Below are 22,845 nucleotides of genomic sequence, written 5' to 3' on the forward strand. Positions count from 1 at the left end.
TGGGCCCAGGAGGGGGAGATGGGACCGAAACGTGCCAGACAACGTGGAATGAGTCAAAGCAGAGCATCGCGAGGTCGCGCAGGAAGGAACAGCTCCGCCCGCCCGCCCACCCCACGGGGTGCCCTGCGCCTCCGGACCTTGCGCCTGGCCACGCGGACCCACAGCTTACTTCTGCGCGAGGGTGTCAACTCCAAAGCCTCACAGACGCCCGGGCTACCTCGGGACGACGCGCGCATGCGTAGGGGTGGGCGCGGCTGAGGGTGCGCGCCGCGGGTCCTCGCGTTGCCCCTGGAAACCACCCAGCGCTGCAGGGATGTGAGTGGGGAAAGACGTAGCCGCTCAAGATGGCGAAGGACTTGGACAAACTCCTGGATGAGGTTGAATCCAAGTTTTGCAGACCAGAGCCACTGAGACTGGGCACGGCTGAGCGGCCCCAAGGCTGCGGCGGCGGCGGCGTTCTCAGCCACGATCAGAACCGAGCCGAAGCGAAAGAGAATCTCAGGTTAAAGAGCGGGAGGGATGGGCCCTTCTGGTAAAGCCAGCTCCAAGCCCTGAAGCCTCCCCTCCATCCCTTCTCCCTGTTGGGGCCCAAATTCTCAGTTCCCTAACCCTGGGGCCGTGCACACCCCAACCCCACCTCCTTGAGGACTCTGGCATCTGTTAATAAGGCCTGACTCCGCCCCCTCTGCATGCCAAAGAGCTGGCCCCGCCTCTGAGGGCCCACGGCTTCACCCCGAGTTTAGGGAATCCTAATGGAGGTTTGGGGTGCTGCTTAGGTGCTCTCTCATGTGCTCCGATAGTGGTTCTCATCCCCCGGTGAGGTGTCCGCAATGAGGACCTCAGCCTATTGCTTTGGACCATTCCCCAAGGAGAGTAATCCTTGGACCAGTTGTTGGAAAAAGTCGTTCTATTTTGTTATTAGCTGATTTTTGTTTTAAGTTCGGAGAATTTGGGAAAATTTCTTAAGTCTTTTGGGGTTTGATCCGAAAAACTACCTTTCGAATTTGTCAGTCTTTTTTCTTCCGTGTGATCATAAAATAAGAGGACTTCCTTCTTTGTCTCATTTCCCCCCTCAATCCCAAAAACAAAACTTTGCGTCAGAATGAAAATTGCCCTTCAAAGTGATGACTTGGGAGTCTCTGCAGTAACTGTTGCTAGAATCTATTGGAAACGCTTGTGGAATTACACAGGTTTGGAACAACCAAGAAAGGCAGTCTTGTTCATTTATGGCTCCATCTGTGGTTTGATTTTGGTGTACATGTGTGTGATTCTCCAGAAGTATTACTCAACTTTGTTGTTACCGAATTTACCAGACTTACCTCTAATGACATTTATTTATTTACAGAAATTCACCCTTGGAAGATAAATACATTGAAAAGGTTCTAAGCTTAAAAAACAAGTTTTAAAAATTAGTTGAATACTGGGCAGCATTATAAAAACATACATGTGGAGCCAACTAAAATGACTACTTTGAATGGATTAACTAACACTCATTTGATTGAATGTTTATGCAAATATCACTCATTAATTTGTATATTATCATCTTGAAAGATGGACCTCTTTATGTGCCCATTCCCGGCCCATCTACTATCCCTATCTCACAATAATGTTTCCTTGCGATTTCTTTTATTCTTTTTATGTGTTACTTTAGGGAATGGAGGGAATTTATCAGAGAGCCTTCCAGAGCCTCCTGGTCTTAGAAGAACTACCATGCAGAGGGGTAGGATGTCATGCAGCAGGCTGCTTAAAATGGATAGGGATGCTAAGACTTACTCTCCAAACACAGGTCCTTGTGTGCTTCTCACTGCAGCCTGTTATTGTAGTACTAAAATCCATCCATAATGCTTCTAGCACCCCATCCCACCTTACTGCATCAGATTATTCGATAATAAACATTTATAAAAGCTGTAGCAAAACAATACTATTGTCATGTGTTAAAACTTTTCATGTGGCAATGGTTATGAAGGTAAATTATGCAACAGTATCACAGGCCCTAAACCTAATACCAAATACAATCCCTACCTGGTATGTAATGTCAAACATTAAAAGTTTGTCCCGAGCCAAAATTGATTTTTGAAAGTTAGGAACCGAATTATGTTATGAATTTATTAACAGACTACCTGTTGACTCTATAGTGATGTAGCCTGTATCTTTTCCTTATAAGAGTTAAAATACTGAAATTGTCTCCTAAGACGATAGCTCTGCAAATAATAGAATGAATGACCATGCTACCTCTGGATACCAGGAACAACTGCTAATAATGGAAGTGTTCTAGACATATGCAATGTTTTGAAGTATTCAAAATGATAAAAGAAATGTGTGATTAGTTTTCAAGAGGCCGATGCAGGTTGAACTGCAATAGGAATAAAGTGGTTCAGGATAATATCACTGGGAATATTTACAGATAATATCATAACCTCCTATCAGGAGTATACAACCTTTTGGCATCTCTGGGCCACACTGGAAGAAGAGTTGTCTTGGGCCACACATTAAATACACAAACACTAACAAAACTGATAAGCAAGAAAAAAGGTTTTAAGTAAATTTACGATCTTGTGTTGGGCCACATTCCTAGCCATCTTGAGCCACAGGCAGCCGCTATTATTATATTTATTTTATTAAATAAAACAGCTATAATAATAGCAAACATTTATTGAATTCTTTCTACATGCTGAGTGTCTTATATGTGTTATTTCATTTAACCTCTGCAACCTTACGAGGTGAATACCATCATCTCCATTTCATTGACCAAGCCAAGACTTAGGAAAAGAATTACTTGCCCAAGACCATATTTGCAATTCTACCAGGACATTGTAGATCAAGATTTAAGCTTTTATATATGACTTTCACATTTCTGGTTTTCAAGTGTTTATATTTTTTATTTAGAATATACCTTTTATTCTAAATCAAGATTAGACTAAGAAGCAACGTTAGGGAAAGAACCAATAAATGTTTATTAGCCTTCAATTAAGATTATTGTAGCATCAAAACACCAAAAGATAAAAATATACTACCCTGTCCTTTAAAATGTGTATGAGTTCCCGGCGAGACAATGGCTTTTTTTTTCTTTTCTGTAGCAAAGCACAGCAAGTGTAGGCATCGTGATATTGTATGATCTAATTACAGACCAGAACCTTGTGTGAACCGTGTGGATCCCTAACAGCACTGACTAGTTTAGTAGAATGTGACTGCATCTGATTCTTGAAATTGTGAAATTGCACGAGAGAGCAGAACCCAGAGAGTGCATCATACAAACCAAAGGAGAGAATTTCAGGAGGACACCTTAGGAACCTGCTGTCATACAGTTAAAGAAACTGAAGGAATTGGTACCCAACAATGTCAGATACTTCTGAAAGATTAAAAAGGATTGAAACTGAGAAAGGCCATTGAATATAGTGATTTGGGCAGTAGTGACCAAATCATTGTTTCACTATAGTTGAGGAACATAGAGGCCAGAGATAGAATTTTCATACCTGAAAGAAGTTTTAAATAGTTAACTAGCCTTTGAGGGTCAGAGAGATTAAATAATTTAAGCTAGTGCAGTAATTTTCAACCAGTGATGACTTTACCACTCATCAGGCATTTTGTAAGTCGTGACATTTTTGATTGTCCAAACTGGGGAAGGGCATGCTGTTGGCATCGAGGGGGTAGAAGTGAGGGACGCTGTAAAATATCGTACAATGCAGACAGCCCCCCTTTGCTTCCCTCAACATACACCCCAAAGAATTACCTGGCCCTAAATGTCAGCAGTTTCAAGGTTGAGAAACCCTCTTACAGGTCACCGGCTGATGTTAAGTCCAATACACTTGTAAGGAAGTAGAAAAAATGGATGTAGACTGCTCTTCAATAGTGAGTAAGACAGGGTGGCACCCTAGCCGATGTGGCTCAGTTGGTTGGAGCATCATCCCCTAACGGAGAGTCTGCAGGTTCAATTCCTACTCAGGGCACATACCTACGTTGCAGGTTTGATCCCCAGTCCCCAGTGCAGTCTCTCTCTACAAGCAATGAAAAAAAATGTCCTTAGATGAGGATTAAAGAGAGAGAGAGGGAGAGAGAGCAAACAGCTTCAAGAGGGTGTTTTGGGCTCTTTGAAAAGCAAAGTCTTAAGCCTACTTACAAGTCAAGGGAAGAAGCCACTACAGAGTGGCAGAGTGAGGATAAGTTACACAGGAAACAGCTGCAAAGGCAAAGCCTTAAAAACACATGGGATCAAGTGTTCACTATAGGCAGCAGACTCTGGATTTCCTTATATCAGATGAATTATCTTACTGCAGGCAATAACAAAGAGGGACTAGTCCTAATGTTAAAATTTTTTCAGAGTAAATACTTTTCTAAAATTGGGATTCAACCCAAAAGCCTGTCTTCTAAAATATTCTAACGGTCCAATGAAGAAACTGATGTACAGCATTCGTAACACATCAGCTCTCTAATCTCGCTTAGTGTTAGGTGTACAGACTGCCCTAGATTCAATTCCAAGCCTCTCCACTATCTGTATGACCTTGAGTGAGTTTCTGAATCGCTCAGGCCCCATTTCTTCAATTATATAATAAGTATTCAGTAAATGTTAGCTGTTGAAGTTTCATGCAGTAACAGTTTGTATCAGTAATCCTGTGATGGCTTTACCTGCAGAGTTGAACGGTAGTTGAAATATTCTGCCAAACAAATACTGTTCTTTTTCTTTGGGAGGGTGGGGGGGAGGGTATTGCTCCTTTGAGTATATAACCTTTGACTCCTCTACTGAAAAGATTTCTTTGATTTACAATGAAACCCTTGGGGAAAAAAATAGACCAATCAAAATTATCTTTGTTTCTAATTCTCAGGTTCTACTTATAATTGTATATATTTTATATTCTTTAAATAAGTGATTGATGTTTAAAAAGTACATGCCTAGCTTTTTCTTGAATATAATGTATAGCCTTAAATGTCGCATATTAAGTATATAAATTTGTAACTGATAACCTACATTTTTGTCTCAACAAACTGAAGCTATGTTCATAGCAGGAAAAAATTAATGCCACATTTATCCTTCTGTTATCAACTCTAATAATAGACTTTATTTAAATAAAACTCTTATGTTACTGGCTGACTTTATATGTTCTTAGCTTTAGCTGTTTTGTTTTCTTTTTTAGATCAACAGAAACATTTAAAAAAGAAGATGATCTTGACAGTCTTATTAATGAAATATTTGAAGAGCCCAACTATGATATAAAATCCTTTGTAAGTCAAGTGTTACAAATACGCAGTATTTTATTAATATTTAAGGCATGTTTAGAACCGTTCTAAACTTTAGAACCGTTTAAACTTACGGTTAAACCGTAAACTTATAGAATGCCCAAATATTTATAGTCCTTTGCGTTCTGGGAAATACTGTCATCTAAATAAATTATTCCACTTAGAGTTGTAGAAGGAATAAAATACTAGAAACTCTCAGCATGTGTTTTGCTATTCATCTCTCAGCAAGAATGTGAAATTAGTAAAGCTGTTAGGACAAAAGTCAACTCATAGTTGAAATCGGTTACCTGTATTTATTTGTAGACTCTGTGAAAACACTTTCCAGAAAGACCGAAAACAAACAGCTTTCATATAGGAATGTGCTTAGCATCTCGGACCCCAATGCCATTGCTGTTATCCTATGACCCATGAGTAAATTATTAATATACTAAATATTTAAATGCTATCTATCTATATCAACTTTATGAAAAGCTCATAAAATAACATAATAGCCACCTACATACCACTCATACTGAACATGTATTAATGTTTTACCATATTTGCTTCTCTGGACTCCTTTTTTTTAATTACATAGTTTAAGAACTCTCCAAAGCCAACTCTACTGCCGTCTTCCCAGAGGTGACCACTACCCTCTCTGTCCATACTTTTATTACACGTGTATGTAACCATGAACAGTTTTCATTGAGGTATAATAGCTTATTATGTAATTCTACCACAATGTATTTATCCACTTCCCTAGTGATGGACATTTAAATTATGTCCAGTTGTTGCTCCTACAGACAATGCCTCATCCGATATCTTTGCATTCTTTTTTTGACCATATACGGGAATTTCTAGGTTATCAAGTATGCTCATTTTCAGTTTTTGTACCCATTGCCAAAGTGTTTTCTAAAGTGCTGTATCATTTATACTCTTCTTACCAGCAGTGTATGAGAATTTATATACTGTAGCTTTCAGAGACAAAATGAAAGTCCACAAAGACCACAAGGAAAAAAATCTGAGAAATAAATATAACACCAAAGAGGGTTTTGAAAAGGCAGCGAACATGAAAACGAGGCAGCGCGCTGGGGATCCCTGGGCGGGGTGGTGGTAAGGATATACATGTGGGCCGCTTACATCTTTGTCAACCAGATGAAGAATAAATTGACTACTACCAATCTTAAGGTCTTTACTTCTCTAAATTTAACATTTTCAGTTCGTCTGAGGTATTAATAAGCTTGTGGCCTGGTTGATTAATTTGTCAACCCAGCAGCAATGGTGTTGGATACTCTGCAAACAAGAATGCATCATAACTGTCAAATAACAGTGCTATTTAATTCATAGTAGGAAGACACTACATGACGTTCTTGTGATCCATTCACCATCGGAGCTATTCATTATTTATTCAGCACTTACAGGGTGCTTATCTGTGTGAGGCACTGTTTCTTCGGGGCATTTCAGAAGCAGAGGGAAAGACTTCCCTGGCTTGGCTTTAAGATATACAAATTTGCAATAAAAGTAACTCTTACAATCATGAAGAAATAAACTTCTATGTGCGCCTTTTTTTAAGTTATTATATCCAATTTTCCAGCCTGCAAGGGAGAAAGCCACCCAAATAAACTTCTGAAGGAGAGCAGGTCTATGCAAAGAAAGCATTGACTGGATGAGGAAAAGAGGTGTCTGGATAGCTGGCCCACGCCCACCTCGTCCTCAGAGGTCGATGGTGCTCCTGGGAGTACGGCTCCTTCCCCCACTGCTCCTGCCTTCTGCCCTGTTCCTGCACTGCTCTCAGAGCGGCAGGAAGAAGCAACAGCAAACATGACAGTATGCCAGCTTCGAGTCGTAAGCATGAGCCTGGACGGTACATGAAACGTATTTCAAAAAACGGAAAGAGACTCATGCACATTATTATTTTTGAGACATGCTCCCAAATTTTTTCCAGTTCTGTTCAACATCAAATGAAAGAGTTAAGAGAAACAGTAAAATGAAATATTTTTGCCTCCATTAAATTTCCTCACCTACTAGGTAAAATGAAGGCATGTCTCTGCACAATTTAAATTGCCTTTTCTCCATCTCACTTCCTCTCCTTGGCGGTGGTCCTAGTATGTAGGTTGGTTTATGTTGTTTGGTCCCATATACCAGTTAACACTTAATAAATGCCTGCTAATGATGGCGATGTTATGTAACTGTATAGGAACTACTGTATGCTTGCGACTAGGTCGCTCTACATTTTTCTCGAATGCCTATTGGTTGATACCTTTCCAATTGATCAAGATTAATATTCCTGAAGTTACCCAGGAGTTTGGTTAGTTTATTTTTAGCTCAGGTGAGTACCATTCACAGCCTTTAAAAATGAGTCTGAGGACTTTTTCCTCCTCAATTGAATTTTTCCAGGGTGAGGTTTTAAGTAGAAGGTCCTTCGTATTAAATCATTGAACTCTAGTATTAATTGAAGAGTTATAAAGTGACTCTAAATCTTAGCATGCTAATAATGGCAATATATCAATTTCCTAGCCCAGAAGTTAGCAGAGTAATTTGCAAATTCCTCAGGGAGGTCTACTTCCTTTTTTGCCTTTAAAAATAAAAAAGGTTTTGATCATTGTTTTTATTTCAGGAACTTTAAAATGATGTAGATTTTTTATTTCAGTCATTTAAAAAATATTCTTGTTATAAAATAAAGAATATTAGTTTTCATGTTACAATTATCTAAGGTCACTCTTGGCCTTTTATTGTTTTGTTTTTTTTAACAGAAATTAAAATCTAAATCTTCAGGTGACACATCTGTCAGAGCTTCCATTCAAGGCCTCGGTAAGAGGTAAGTCGAGATGGCTCTGGTAAATTACACGCACTAGGGAGCAAACACTATGAGCATAGACTAGTAGATTTTATTACCATTTAGACAACAGTGACATTAAACAACAAAGCACTGATCAGCTTTCAGGAGAAAGGCCGATGGCTATATCTCTAGTGTTCTTATGGTCTGTGGCCCCTTAGTCTAAAGGAACTTGAATGAGGGATTATTGCTATTATAAATAATTTTCTGCCATGTGAAAAAAAAGTGTGAACAGTTTCTCAGAATTAATGTTCTGTTATAGTCCTCAGTATTTACTTTGTCCCTTACATTATTTGGCAAATACATTTTTCTGTGACTCATTTTAACTCCTTGAGTGTTCCTGAATATCCAGGTTATATCCAATAAAGCAGTGACTCTGGAATAAATATCTCTTCTTTAAAACAGTTGGCTTCGTCAGGAAAATACACAATTTGGTTATAACTATAGAGTCAACACAGCCAAATAAACTTCTCATATTTCTTTCTTGCTGTAATTTTCTTTTTCTCCTGTCTGTTGAACACGTCTAGCTGCAGCCCTGTGTACCTAGGTGGAAGCACTGCCCCGTGTGGTATTGGAACAAGGACGTCACAGAGGTAGGACGTCAGAAAGGTACTTCTTCACTAGGTTTTCCAAATGATACCCTGTTGTTAAAACATAGTTCTTATCTTGGCATCAGTCTGTTTCATAATGAGTAGTGTATTTTATTAGTCAACCCAAGAGTACTTTACGGAAACCTTTGTTATTCTTGGGCAATAGCTGTTGAAAGCTTTGATGTTGGGTGTATGTTGTTCATTGTGTGGATGCCTTTTTCTGAGCCCCACTTCAAGCGCCTGGGTCACTGTAGTTCCAGCGTGGTTTCCACAGGATACCAGGAGAGGGAGCTTCTGCTTTGCCATTTTTTCCTTTGGGCAGTGGGAGCCAGTTGGTAAGATAGGGGCAAAGCAATGGAGCTGTGCAGCTACATAAGGTATTACCAACAATGACTTGACCACACAGTCAGCAGGAGAGGCTGCCAGTCTGCAGTACCCCCAAAGTTCCCACAGTCGCTTGATTTTACATATTTAAATAGAAATCTTCCATTCTTCATGTCCTCCCCCGCCCTTCTTACACTCACTGTCTCACTTAGTGCCTCCATCAGGTCATTTATTATGGCCATAATGCCACCTACACCAAGCCCTTATCAGCCTCATATCCTGGTACATTCCATTATCATTGTCATAATACAGGGAGACAGACTGATTTTAAGCAAATCTTCCCATTGTCCTGATACTTCTGGTTTTATCTTTGCCAAAGCCTACTTACCTATTACATTTCTGTCTAGTTAAAACACTTTATTTTCTGTTAACTTTTTAAGGAAGAAAAGACTAAGATGTATGATCACATGTTGACCACATTTCAGGACAGATAACTATTATATTGAATAATAGAAATGGATCTAAATGTGCTGTTGGAGCATTGTGGTGGTGCGGGAAAGAAGGGCCATAGGACCAGACGGAGGGAGTCTGGGGACGCCAGGCAGCAGACAGGCTAATAGCAGTCTACTGGGGTGCTGCCTGCTCCACAGGTTGTAAATAAGAACAGAGAACACTTGAAGCATCATGCGGTGAGGACCGTCTGTACAAAGAGTCAGAGGCAAGACTACCCTTGGAGAAGAATACAGTCTGGTTATCTACCCTGACTTATGTGTCAACGCAGTGGGACTCGTCGAGTCGTTTCTATTTCCAAGCCAATTATAGTTATATTTCGCAGCAGGAATCCCATATTCTGCTCTTACCTTTCCATTCAGTCTCAGACAGTATGTATCAGTGTTTATTTACAGGTGTCTTCTGATTTTAAAAATTGTCTTTAAGACAATATATTTTGTTTTACTTCCAAAAGGTAAACATTTCATTAAGATTTTCTTTTATGTAGTATTTTTATATGTTTTTTGATTTAGTTCTAGCATAGAAGAGTCTTGTTCCAGATAGAATATCAGTAGACAAAGGAATGGCCTGTTTTTATACAGCTTGAGGATCCTATCACATAATATTGATCCGTAAGAATGGCAAAACCCATCAAACCCCATTCCTAACTTTGCACAGCTGCAAGAGCAGGAAACATATGCCATTTGCATATATATGCACAAGTAAATATTTACATTCACAGATCTTTTCTTCCTCACCCGTTACAGATACCAGTTGTCAATCACCCTTTTCATGACACAGGTCTGCCCCCACAGAAAGACAAGCACACACCTGCTCCTGTGCACGTAAAACATGCTATGTGTCACGAGTTTTACACTGTCTAGAGCACTTTTTTATATATGCATATTGGTTCCCCTGCTCCACAGGAAAAAAATAAGATGCAGACAGAGCAAGAATTTTTAACCCCATTTTATAAATGAGGAAATTGAGGCACTTGTGTTAAGCTCATCAAACACATATTAATTAACCACCTGCTTGCTAGGTCCTAGGTTTCAGGTGAACACATCATGGTGTGCAAATAAGTGGACACTTCCCTGCACTCTGTGAGCTTTCAGTCTAGATGAGGAGAGAGACTTGAAACATATAATTTTACAAATAAGTATTTAATTTTCATAAAACATGTAATGCAAAGGGAAAGTACACTATATTATAAGCATAGATAATTGGCACCCCACCTAATATGAAGGGTTAGAAAATACTTCCCTGCCCTGGCTGGTGTAGCTCAGTAGATTGAGCACCGGCCTTCAAACCAAAGAAAATACTTCCTTAAGCAAATACCATTGAATCAGAGTCTCATATTAAAAATGAGTAGGAGTTAAGCAAAGCAAGGGGACCATTGGAACCTAGAGGGTACACCGTGTTAAAGGACCCATGAGCTAGGAAGGAACGTTGGAGGAGCAAAGAGCAGCCAGGTGAGCTGGAGCATAGTGAGTGGGGGACAGAATGGCTCCTGACGGGGCTGGAGAGGTAGTCTAGGGACCTTTGGTGTGTGGCCCTGTAGTCCTTTAGAAAATTTTACAAAAAGTTTTCTCATATATGCAGTGGAAGCTATTGGTAGGTGATTGGTTGGTTGGTTGGTTTTTAGTAGATGGAGTCACCTAATCAGATTGTGTTTCTACAGAAAGTTATTTTTGCTGCTGAATAGCAAATGGATTGGAAGGTGGAGGGGCAGGACAGGCAGAGGACCCAGGGAGACCAGTCAGCAGGCACTGTTACAGTGGTGCAAGAAAGAGATGATAACGACAGCTGTGATCTGAGTGGTGGCAGTGGCTGTAGGGAAAAGGTGGCACATTTGAGCTATTTGGAATCTAGAATGGACAAAATTCAGTGAAATAAATAGCTAAGAGAACTTGTTAAGCATGATTCCCAAGTAATGAGCCTTGCCCAAGGTGACACAGAGTAAGTATTACAAAGCAAGTTCCTGCTCCGTTACGCTTTCTAGCAAACCAATTTGTAGAAGGCCATGTAATGATGTAACAAGAGAGAATCTTTGCTATCTTTGCTGCTGCAGCTGCTGTTATTTTCCAGCTATCCAAACATCAGGACTCCCTGGTCCGCTGTGTAGATCTGACGAGGTCCAACGGAGAGCCACAGGGTCTGGGCAGAAGACTTTATTGGGCTGTGTACTGGGCATTCCCACCAGAAACGTTTTTAAACTAATAAAGATTCTGGACAAAGGGACGAAGCTGTTGGTGATACCTTTATATTCTATTCCTGCCACATTTTAGACGATTTATCTTTCATTGGAATCATGACTTTATTTTAGATATGCTCCAGTTATACATAGTTATGGAAGAGAAATAGTTGTAAGCCCTGAAAATAAGCACTGATGTACATGACCAGGGCATAAATGAAACTGAGTCTATTCTGCCTGTTTTCCATGTGTTTTATTTGTTTAATTTATGGGTAGAGTTCTGGTTGGAAGTAGTACTCAGTGGTTTTAGAGTGTAAAGATTTGAGCCTCTTACCCAGTTGGTGGAAAGGAGAAAGAGTAGCAGCAGACAGCGTGGTGGCATTAATAAGCTATAGATAAAACCAAGGCCTTACTTCCAAGCCAAATCGAATTTTACTCCTAATTATTTTTAGACTACTTGCAAGACTGGATTATTCCACAGACTGGTACTAATTATGATCTAACAAAGTGAATCATAACAGCAGAGTGATTTCTTAGCCGCTAGTGAGTTTTATTTTTCTCAAAGGACAGTGTTTGTAGGAAAATGTAGTAGTGTGAATAGATTTGAATAAACTACTAAATTTTAAATTAAATTAAAAAGCTGTATTTAACATTATGGTTGAGATTTTACACATACAAAACGTCAGGAAATTCAAAATTATAGTTCCCACAACAGCAATAATTCAGCCAAATTGCACATGTGTATTAAGGCATTAAAGTTAACACTCTGTGCAATCATGTAATAAACTACATATGCATAAGAAAGCAAGCTATGGCAGCTTTGGGAACCATCATTTTGCATTTCCTGACTTGTACATTCAAAATCCAAGTTTAAATGTGTACCAAAATACCTGTGTTGAATTTCCACATGTACCAATACAACTTCATAAATTGCTGTTTAAAAGAAAATATGGAATTGCTTATTGAACTTGTATAAATTTTGCATGTTTAGTTATTGTTATGATTAATAATAATTTTTGATTAATAATAATTTTAGAAGTAGAAAGCATTCTCAAAGGAACCTTCAGGCAAAATATTTGCAATTTTGAAGTTACCATATTTGAATTTTAAGGGAAATAAGTGAAAAATATCTAATGATGGATTTTATTTTTATTATTTTTTAATTTCAGAAGGATTATATCCTTACTGAAAAAAAAGTAAAAACAAACTTGAAGGATGTATAAATAGAAATGTAATAATTTCATTCCCTCCCCTCCATTCCTGCCATTCCTGAGACAACCAGTGTGGGCTACCTAGTATATTACCTTTCACATTTTTCTCCATGTTCTTACCCTATAAATACCTGTCTAAGAATTTTTTTGGTTGTTTTTACAAAAATTGGACCATGCTATCTATGCTACTCTGCGCCTTGCTTTTGGAATCCCTCTAGGTCGGCGGATAAATGGATTCTCTATCAGCTAATACTGCACAGTCTAAATGAGCTGCATGTTATTCCGCTTTTCCCTCTTCAGCCGGCATCTAAGTGGTATCTTGTTTTCTGCCACTTCAGCCGTCCTGCAGCAGAAATTCTTGAGACGAATGCACATATTGGTACTTTTATACGTGCAGTTGCTTCCCCAAAATGGGATTGGTAGTGAGTGCAACAGCCAGGGGTAATTTTAACTTTGAAATAGTCCCAAAGGTTAAAGCAGTTCACATACCCACCAGAAATGTCTGAGAGTACTAGTTTTTACTAAATTAAATTGGTTAAAAATGTTTTTTGTTGTCGCTTTAAATTTTAATTATTTGTTATAGTTTACCTTTTAACGAACACTATGTGCCAGGCACTGGTAGAAGCACTTTACCAGTATTAACTCATTAGGTCCTCATACTGATTCTCAGAGACGTATAAGAATTGTTAGTATCCCATTTTACATATGGGGAAACTGAGTCAGCGGGGAATTATGGGACCACAGTTGCACAGCTAGTAAATAGTGGAGTCAGTAGTTGAACCTAGGCGGTCTGTGTTGCATGTCTGCCCTCTCAACTAGGACTCTGTAACACCTGTTTTAGCGAGATTGAATATATTTTTAAGCTTTTTCTTTATTTGTTAGTCATTTGTAAACACCCTTTGTATAGTATAAGTATTGGACCACATGCTGAAATGTTTTCTTCCACTCTATTTTTCACTTTGTTTATGGTATCTTAAAAACTCTTTTTGGCTATCTTAAAATTCTTATTGCCTTTTAATTTTTAAATGATCAAATGCAACTATATTGATTCTAGTTTTTAAATACTTCAAACAATGGAGGTTTCTCTAAAGTAAATAACAGTTATTATACAACTCAAATTGTTTACAGCAGCAATTCAAAATATGGTTATATATTGTCACTTTACTTCTAAAGTTACTAGTTAGTACATGAGTTTGAGAATTGCTTGGCATTTGAATTCCTTAGATATTCACTAAGTACCTATTATATGCGAATTCTAATTAAAAGCATAATTCTAGCAATTCTCCCCCTTTTCCTGCATTATCAGTGTTTTGCTCTCTAAGTATCTTTGCCATCAACATACAAACATGCCTTTATCCCTCCCTTCTTAAATAAAACATTCTCTTAACCTCACTTCCTTGACCAGATACCACTTCCATTTAAACAGATACACCTTCCCCGAGAGGCCTTTGTAGAGCACTCTGTTTAAAATTGCAACCTACAGCCTGGCCAGGGTGGCTCAGTGGGTTGGAGTGTCATCCCATAACCTAAAGGTTCCAAGTTCGATTCCTGGTCAGGGCACATGCCTCAGCTGCAGGTTCAGTCCCTGGTTCAGGCACGTGTGGGAGACAACCAATCAGTGCTTCTCTCACATTGATGTTTCTCTCCCTCCCTTCCTCCTTTTCTAAAAAAGCAATGAAAAAATTTCCTCAAGTGACAATAGAAAATAAATAAATAAAATTGCAACCCACTCTGTCCTAGTACTCAATTTTATTTTCCCTGTTCTACTTACTTTTTCATTTGAAGCATTTTTTACCTTCTGACATTGTGATGAGTATTGTTTTCTCATTAGAATCTAAGCTCCATGAGGACAAAATCTCACTAGCACATAGTAGACTTTCAGTAAATACAGGGTGAGGCAAAAGTAAGTTTACAGTTGTTTGTGTGAAAAATAATACAATAATTAATAAATAATACAAGAATGAATTCTGTGTTTTGTGTACTCACAACTGTAAGCCTACTTTTGCTTCATCCTGTATTTTTTAAGTGAGTGAATGAATGCATTAATGCCAACTGCTGGGGAAACAAACAAACAAGATAGTGTCCCAGCACTCAAGTAGCTAAGAGGGAGACAGATTCATTTCAATAGAAGGTGGCAACTTCTGTGATGGAGGCATCCTTGAAAATTTCAGTAAGTAAGGAAGCAACTTAAGTTGTTAATTTAAGTGAAGATCACCTCAGGCACAATTTGAAAGCCACTGAACTAAAAGATCTACACATCCATTCTGTTTCTTTTGTATCTTTACAATATACATGTGTGCATGTATATATTGGTGTATAAGATCTTAGTAAAATAGGTTTGTGTAGAAATTTAACCTGAAAGTTTAGATATATAATCAGTCCTTTAGTATGAAAATTTATAATCAGTTTAATCTTTACTCTTTTGTTTACTAAGTAATTTGTAATATGTGGTATATCCTATAAATAAATCACCATATTTTTATACTTAAACAAACCAGTAATCTTTAATGTTGTTTTTTTTTCATCTGAACAGAGCATGTGACCATCTACGCTGCACCGCGTGTGATTTCCGGGTGGAGAGCTACGATGACTATATGTGGGACAGATCGTGCGATTATATGTTTTTCAGGTATGCTTCTAAAGAGTTTCACTGTGGAAAATGCACCAATTGTAACTTTTACTTTACTTTTAGTAATTTTATTTTACTATAATGTCTCTTGATGGACTTGGCCAGATTGTATGGCTTCTACCTCCTCAATATTTCTCTCACCCATCTCCTTTTTCCTTCTGTTTGCCATCAGCCTGGGTCAGGACATGCTACTTCTGGACTAGTGTATTGAGCCTTCTCACCGACTTTTCTGCTTGCAGTCTTTCTGACTCTTCTTTCAGACCACCTTTCCCTTGCTGAGAACTAAAGCATAAAAGAGCAAACCATTCTCCTACCCGAAATCTTTCTGCTTACAGAATCATGTCAAAATTCCTTAGTATGGCACCCAAGGCCCTCCGCGATCCAGCCCCTGTCCATCATCCAGCTTTGTCTTAGCTTCACGAGAGATGAGTTACATCACATTACTCAGTACTCCCACTCCCCACGACTTTGTGCAAGCTTTCCCATTTTATCTGCCTCAGCTCTGCCTGCCCCTCAGGGTACAATTCATTACACATCTTGCAAGATTCCCTCACCGTTCTCAACTTGGACGTGAATCATCCTTGCCTGTGGGCCCACAGCACTTCGTACCGATTGCAGCGCTTACTGTAACGTAGGATCGAAAATCTTCGGTTGGTTGATATGTGTCTGCCTCCCTCCTTGCAGTCAGGATAGTCCTCCTCATACTTTTGCAATTTATACATTTTTATACACTACTGAATACCTAATATCTTTAAGATGTTATGTTATAAAAAATATTCTTAAACTATGCAATCACATTTTTAAATAAAAATTTAAAGTTAAAAATTAATAAAGCATATCCATGCATTTTTGGCTCCCCTACCCTGTACCTAGACCAAAACTGTATTTTCAGGTACAGGTAATCAGACTATAACTATAGCACTGTCCATCAGCATAAAGAACGGAGGAGTCGTCCACCCCTCTTCTGGCACCCATTCTCATGGAAATCTCTAGGAGTCTCTTCTAATTTCATAGTTTTTAAACTTTTTCACATCAAGAACTGCTTTGAAAATCTCATGAAAATTTTAAATCCTCTCCACACACACACACACAAAAAAAATGTAAATATATAAATAAATATGCAGAAAAATTATAATTTAAAAGACCTAGTGTAATCCCAAAATCCCAGGTCAGATTAGCCTACTTTTTTTTTTTAATTTATTTATTTTTAGAGAGAGTGGAAGGGAGGGAGAAAGAGAGGGAGAAAAACATCAATGGGTGGTTGCATTTCACATGCCCCCAGAGCTAAGGGCATAACTGAATGGGGCTCAGGTGTGGCAGCCTGATTTAAAAAACATGTACTTTTAGATAAAACAATGAGAACTAGATGACTTATTATACTACTAAAAATATTATTTTTCTTTCTATAATATGTTAAATACAATATTTTTTAAAAGCAAATAATAAGTAATTATTATTTATATCAGCAGCAATTACTGTCTCAGCCCTCAAGATATTTAGAAACACTTGGGAGGTAAGAGAATGGAACAAATAAAGAAAAAGGCTGTCACCATCATCAGGATATAAATCATGGACATGTTTTTATTTTGTAGAGCTTATTAGTGTTTCTTTATCAAACTGACATTATTCAACACCGGGTCTGTGGCATTCTTAGACACTGGGCTCACAAGATAAGTATCACCCAGTTTCTACTCTCAAGTAATGCACTTCTGAGAGGGAGCAACATCAGGTTATAACGTCGTGTGATACATGTGACAGTGGAGAGAGGTTAAAAGAGCATCACAGGACAAGATGAATATACTTTGTCCTGAGGTGTCAGGGAAAACTGCAGAGTCTGGAAGAATGATCACATGTCTGCCTAGCAAACAAGACGGACAGGGTATTGTTAAAGATTCAGGTGCAATCACGTGGCATGTTTGAGAACTTTTAAGTAGTTTGGACTGTGGAGACTAGACAAAAGAACAGGAGAGAGGAAGAGGTGAATGAAGTAGGAGAGAGAGCTAGAAAACAGCAGAGCCAGGAAAGGAACACGGGGGAATCTGGATTAAATTTTTTAGGCAGTGGCTAACCACTGAAGGCTTTGAATCAGGGGGAAGATCTGAATAGAGTTTGAATGTATGGGAACCAGGCCGGTTTAGAATCATGCAGATTATTGAAGGATGTTTTGATAATCCAGGGGGAAAGCAGTAAGGACCTGAATTGTGTCAGTGAGGAGGGTAGAGAGGAGCACTTGTATTTGAGAGAGATTTTGGAGGTAGCCTGGCTGTGAAAAGTGAGACAAGTGGCATCTAGGACGGGTCCTAGGTTTCTGTCTTGATTTATACAGCTAGATGATAATACTGCCTGGTGATAGAGGGAATTTATGAACAGATTTTAAAGAAAGAGGTCATATGTTCATTTATGAAAGCTGTTGAAACTGGGGCTCTGAAGCTCTGGTAGGAAATGTAATCTGGAACATGGTAGTTGCAACCGTGAGATTGGATGGTATGACCCAGGAAGGCCACTTGGAAGCCTGTCAGTGAACGCAGTTAAGGGATCATTTAGTGAAGATAGGAGGTGCTTTGATATTGGGAGGGGAGGGGAGGTGTTGGAGGGGGAGGGTATGTGAGTAACGAGGTCCTGGAGGCTTTGGGGTCTGGAGTGCCGATGGGAAGTGAGCCTCAGATAGGAGTGAGCCTTCTTTGGGTGGAAGGAGGTAAGATACTCATACATTCGTGGGGGAAACTGGGAGATGGAAAGCTTTCACATCTGACGCCTGGCTTTGTGAGTGACGCCTGGCTTGGAGGATGTGCTCTGCTGAAGGGAAAGGAGTGGAGGGCAGGTGAAACATTTCAGGAGGGTAGGGCATAGCTGCAGGGAATCCAGAAGTAGGTGGGACTGAAAGCAAGCGAAAAGGCAGCATATAGGGAGCCACTCATTTTCAGTGGCGTCAGTCTGAGCGTTGGCGGTACAGTCAAACGTCGTGCTGCTGTTTATTTTATTGTCCTTATTTTATAAATGAGGGAAAGAAATGTATTCCGGCTTTGACAAGTTCCAGAACTCTCTAAAAGAAGTGTAATCTATATTTGGTCATCGTGCCATAATAGCTGAATAAAATGCTTTTCTTTTTATATTAAATCATTTTCTGTATGAGAAATAATGAAATTATTTTTCTTTTTAAGCATTTTAAGATACATGTGCTCTTAAAAAGCATTTGAAATGTATTAATTAGTTCCCTGGCTATCCATGATTCTTACTCCTAAAATCTCTTAATTCAGAATTCAATCAGGTATCAGATGTTAAATTTGTCAGAATATATTGCAGATTGAAGAAAGAACTTTTTTGTATTTAATTTTTAGCCTTCATTAAACACATTTAGTTGGGGGGGGGGGGGTTCTTTCTAATAAAACTCAGATGATGCATTTCCTCCCCTGGCTCACTGTAGCCCTAGCTAGGTCGTTTAGCTAGTCAAAGTCTCAGTTTCCCGAAATCAGACAGCTGACCTGGAAAATTTCTCAGGTTTTGTTAGGCTCTGCCGGTCTAAATTGTGCCCAGATTTTTTACATTACGGCACTGAATGTGGTGTCCATTGGCCACCAGAGGGCGCTTTACAGCCTGCCTTCCACTGAGCGACATACAAGCAAAGATAGGACTGTCTCTCTCTTTTTTTAATATTTACACTGTACTTCATCACCTTACTTTGCATTTTTCTTCATTTCATCTTGATTTTTCCCATTTTTCTTCTGCCAGAGAATAATTACATAAATTCAGTACGTGTATTGTCATGAAAATCATAATTGACTTTCAATTAATTAAACTTCTCTAGTCTTTTTTTTAATAATTGCATCAAGTCAGATGGTTATCATTTTTCATTATGGTGCTGCCAATTGATTTAATTATTTTAACATTATTTTCATTTAATGTAGGATAGGCATTTATTTTGTTGCTGATACTCTAAGTAAGTAACATACCATTTAAAAAATGAAAGATAGAGCCCCGGCTGGTGTGGCTCAGAGGACTGAGCTCCAGCCTGCGGACAGAAATGTCACCAGTTCAATTCCCAGTCAGGGCGCATGCCTGGGTTACGGGTCAGGTCCCCAGTGGGGGGGCATGTGAGAGGCAACCACTAATTGATGTTTCTCTCCCTCTCTTTCTCCCTTCCTTCCCCTCTCTCTAAAAATAAATGAATAGTATCTTTAAGAAACATGAAAGATATAATGTCAGTTCAACATATAGAAATAACAGGCACATTTTCTCCATTAATGAAAAATGTCTGTAGTTAACCTATCAGAAGCTTATTATTTTTAATGCTTCTTTTATCCCCTCCATTTGCCATATTACAGGCTTTTAGAATAAGGCATAGTGTATATCTGAGGTAGGAAATGAACCACGGTACTTTTGACTCTATTCTTATGTCATATCATCTCTGATAAGACAAATCAATAATTCTCCAGCTTTGTAGGTCGTTCTGTTCTAAACAGCCTTAGTAACAGGCCTAGAGAATTGCCATTAAAGAGTACTCGTTACTGAGGAAGTGCCCCCAGAAGAACATGGAAGCATGTCTTCTGTTCTTTGTGTGAGGGGAACCAAGGTTCGTTTAGTGTTCAGATGTTACGAAGATGGGACATTCAAGCAGTTAGAACTTTTTTTAGTCATTAAGCACTGACAAAGCCACAGTTTTGAAACATTCATGTTTTACTAATAGGAACAACATGCCAGAATTCCACAAATTAAAAACAAAGCTGGTAAAGAAGAAAGGATCACGCGCATATGCCTGCCAGTGTAGCTGGAGAACTGTTGAAGAACTGACTGACCTTCAGGCCGACCATCAGCTGCGCTGGGTTTGTGGTAAACATTAGGAATGAAGACTTTTCGTGTTCAGACCAGTGCATCCATGAGAGCAACATCCATTAATCATCGTCATGTTTAGGTAACGGTACATAGCAGTATCATGCCCTTTGAAAAAGACAAGCAATTTCGCCTCGTGACTGTACCCATTTTCAAAGACCAAATGGACTTAAGAAGATAATGTGCTTTATTTAACATGTTGGAATTAGACCTCTTTTCATATATGGACATTTCACTTTGTAAGTAAGGTAACAAGTTATCCAAATTCTTCTTTGACAGCCTCTCTCCTGTTTAATGGAAGTTTAATTAAGCAGTTTTAGACCAATTTATAGCCATTCATTAACGACTGCAGTATTACTGACTGCCAATACACTTAGCATAAACATTCCTCATAGGGGGAAGAAGCCTCCGGTGCAGAGAGGCCATTGAGGGGTGTAGACACCACCTCGTCCCGTCAGAGCTGTTGGGAAAGATCCTAACCTAGCTGTGGCGGAACTCTGTGAGTAGGACTGACTGGAGGGTTTTCAGGAGTACAGAAATACTGTAAGTAAATACAGGTATACTGTAAATAAATACTGTAAATAAATGCCTGTGTCTGATCTTACCTCAACCACTTAAAGCAATACTATGTACAAAAATAAGTATGTATTACAGATTTTAGCTGATTTCCCCTTTTGTTCATTTAGATATCAAAAGTTATTTAGTTTGTAATTTTAGGAAATATCCATCTACATATAAATTTTTTTGATGCACCTGAAATCACAAGGGAAGATCCTAATACAAAGGTCATTTGTTGGTTTTTTCAGTACTTTCTAGCCTTTAATGCCTAAAACTCTAATCAAGTGAAGTGAACAGCAAGTAAGATACTTTCTCAGGCAGCCTGTTGCTTTTTCTGGTAGGACCAGGCTGACATGCTGTTTGTTAAGTGAGTGTATGAAGAGAAATAAACTTAGCTGAACCAGCCTGTTGGCTCGTTTTTGACGCTGACATCACTGAGACTTGGAGGACCCCACGAACAGCACGTTCAGGAAATCAGTTACCTCAGAATTACCAGCTCCCAGCCACCTTCATGAGATTCTGGGAGCTTCCCAATCTGCCAAAAGCTCTTTAGTGGATGTGTCTAATATATAGTTCAGCTGTATGGCACAAGGCACGCTGAAAGACAGTGATGGGAGCAAAGTTACAATTTGCTTAGGCTTATGCTGAATCTAGCCACCTGAGCAAAGGAGAAAAATCTGGTCACTAAAACCCTTTTCCTAGCCATGACACATTTGCACGTGTGTAGAATGTACTCTAATAAGTCTACCATTGCAACAGAACAAATCTGGTGGCAGGTACATTTTTGTATTAAGAATATATTTATTGAATATGATGTGTATTGAAGATCTTATCTTTCAATAAAAATGTTCACTCCCTAAAATTGTATCTCACTGTAATGTATCCAGAAACAGAGAAGGATTTGGATTGAAGTCACCTATTTCCTAAAAATAGCACAGCGACAAAATCCACACATTCTGAGCCCCATGGAATTTGGCACATAGTCAAATGGTGATGTTTGCTTTTCGTTCAAATGAACGAATTTACTGAATTATTAATTTGAAAATATACTTTTATTATTTCATCGTAACTATCCTATAACTTGGATACATTGCCCATGTTTGGCACTTTATAACACAGTAATTGAAATAATACCCCAATGTCAGAAATGTATATATGACTTCACATTTTTGTTGGCAATTTACTTTATAAGCTTTTTAATATTGTACAGTTTCTAATCTAAAATATAGAAAGAATATTCTGTTTGTATACAGAGGGATAAATTATTATCAGTCATAATTTAAGGCAAAATGCAATTACTTTAGTGTCAGTGTAGGAGAACAGCATAGTTTCTGATGAACTATAATTTTAAAATGCAAGATCTACAAAACTTATAAGATTTCTTGCCCATTTGTTTTCAATGTTTATAATAATTTTCTGCCTTTCGCAAGTATCTATTTTTTGTCAAGCCAGGTAACTACTTTATTTGAACTGTATTATATTCTCTGTCTTTATCCTACCTTGAAATGAATAAAAAATAAAGAGCCTTATTCTGTATTTAGTTACATTTTTATTGTAGAGTAAAATATTCATATTGGGATTAATTTGAAATAATTTTGATAATTTCTTTTTCTGTTTATTATTATTTTTATTTAATAATTTCTTTATTATATTTTTATTACCATTTAGTCTCCTTATACCCTGCTACCCCCCACAATCACCACACTGTTGTCCATGTCCATGAGTCCTTTTTCTTTTTTTGCTCGATCACCCCCTACCCTCCCCTCTCTTAGCTGTCATCCTGCTCTCTATGAGTCTGTCTCTATTTTGCTCGTTAGTTCAGTTTGTTCATTAGATTCCACATGTGAGTAAACGCATATGGTATTTATCTTTCTCTGTCTGGCTTATTTCACTTAGCATAATGTTCTCCAGGCTCATCCATACTCTCACAAAGGGTAAAACTTTCTTATTTTTTACAGCCAAGAAGTATTCCATTGTGT

General features: G+C 38.5%; 1 protein-coding gene across 1 annotated transcript; it reads left to right on the forward strand.

Moving 5' to 3' along the window:
* Nucleotides 1–94: 94 nt before the first annotated feature.
* On the forward strand, nt 95–22,402 carry CFAP418 (cilia and flagella associated protein 418). Its single transcript, XM_024572505.4, has 6 exons — nt 95–502; nt 5,130–5,217; nt 7,962–8,026; nt 8,572–8,637; nt 15,386–15,481; nt 20,166–22,402. The coding sequence occupies exons 1-6, from the start codon at nt 345–347 to the stop codon at nt 20,317–20,319; spliced, it is 627 nt and encodes a 208-aa protein (XP_024428273.1). The 5' UTR covers nt 95–344; the 3' UTR covers nt 20,320–22,402.
* Nucleotides 22,403–22,845: the final 443 nt, after the last annotated feature.

This window comes from Desmodus rotundus, chromosome 8, assembly GCF_022682495.2.
Source record: "Desmodus rotundus isolate HL8 chromosome 8, HLdesRot8A.1, whole genome shotgun sequence".
NCBI lineage: Eukaryota > Metazoa > Chordata > Mammalia > Chiroptera > Phyllostomidae > Desmodus > Desmodus rotundus.

Excerpts from the sequence above, each read along its gene's own strand:
- CFAP418 (XM_024572505.4), top strand. The coding sequence starts at position 345 with ATGGCGAAGGACTTGGACAAACTCCTGGATGAGGTTGAATCCAAGTTT. Across the intron at positions 503-5,129 it reads GAAGCGAAAGAGAATCTCAG|ATCAACAGAAACATTTAAAA; the intron begins GTTAAAGAGCGG and ends TTTCTTTTTTAG. Across the intron at positions 8,638-15,385 it reads GGAACAAGGACGTCACAGAG|AGCATGTGACCATCTACGCT; the intron begins GTAGGACGTCAG and ends TCATCTGAACAG.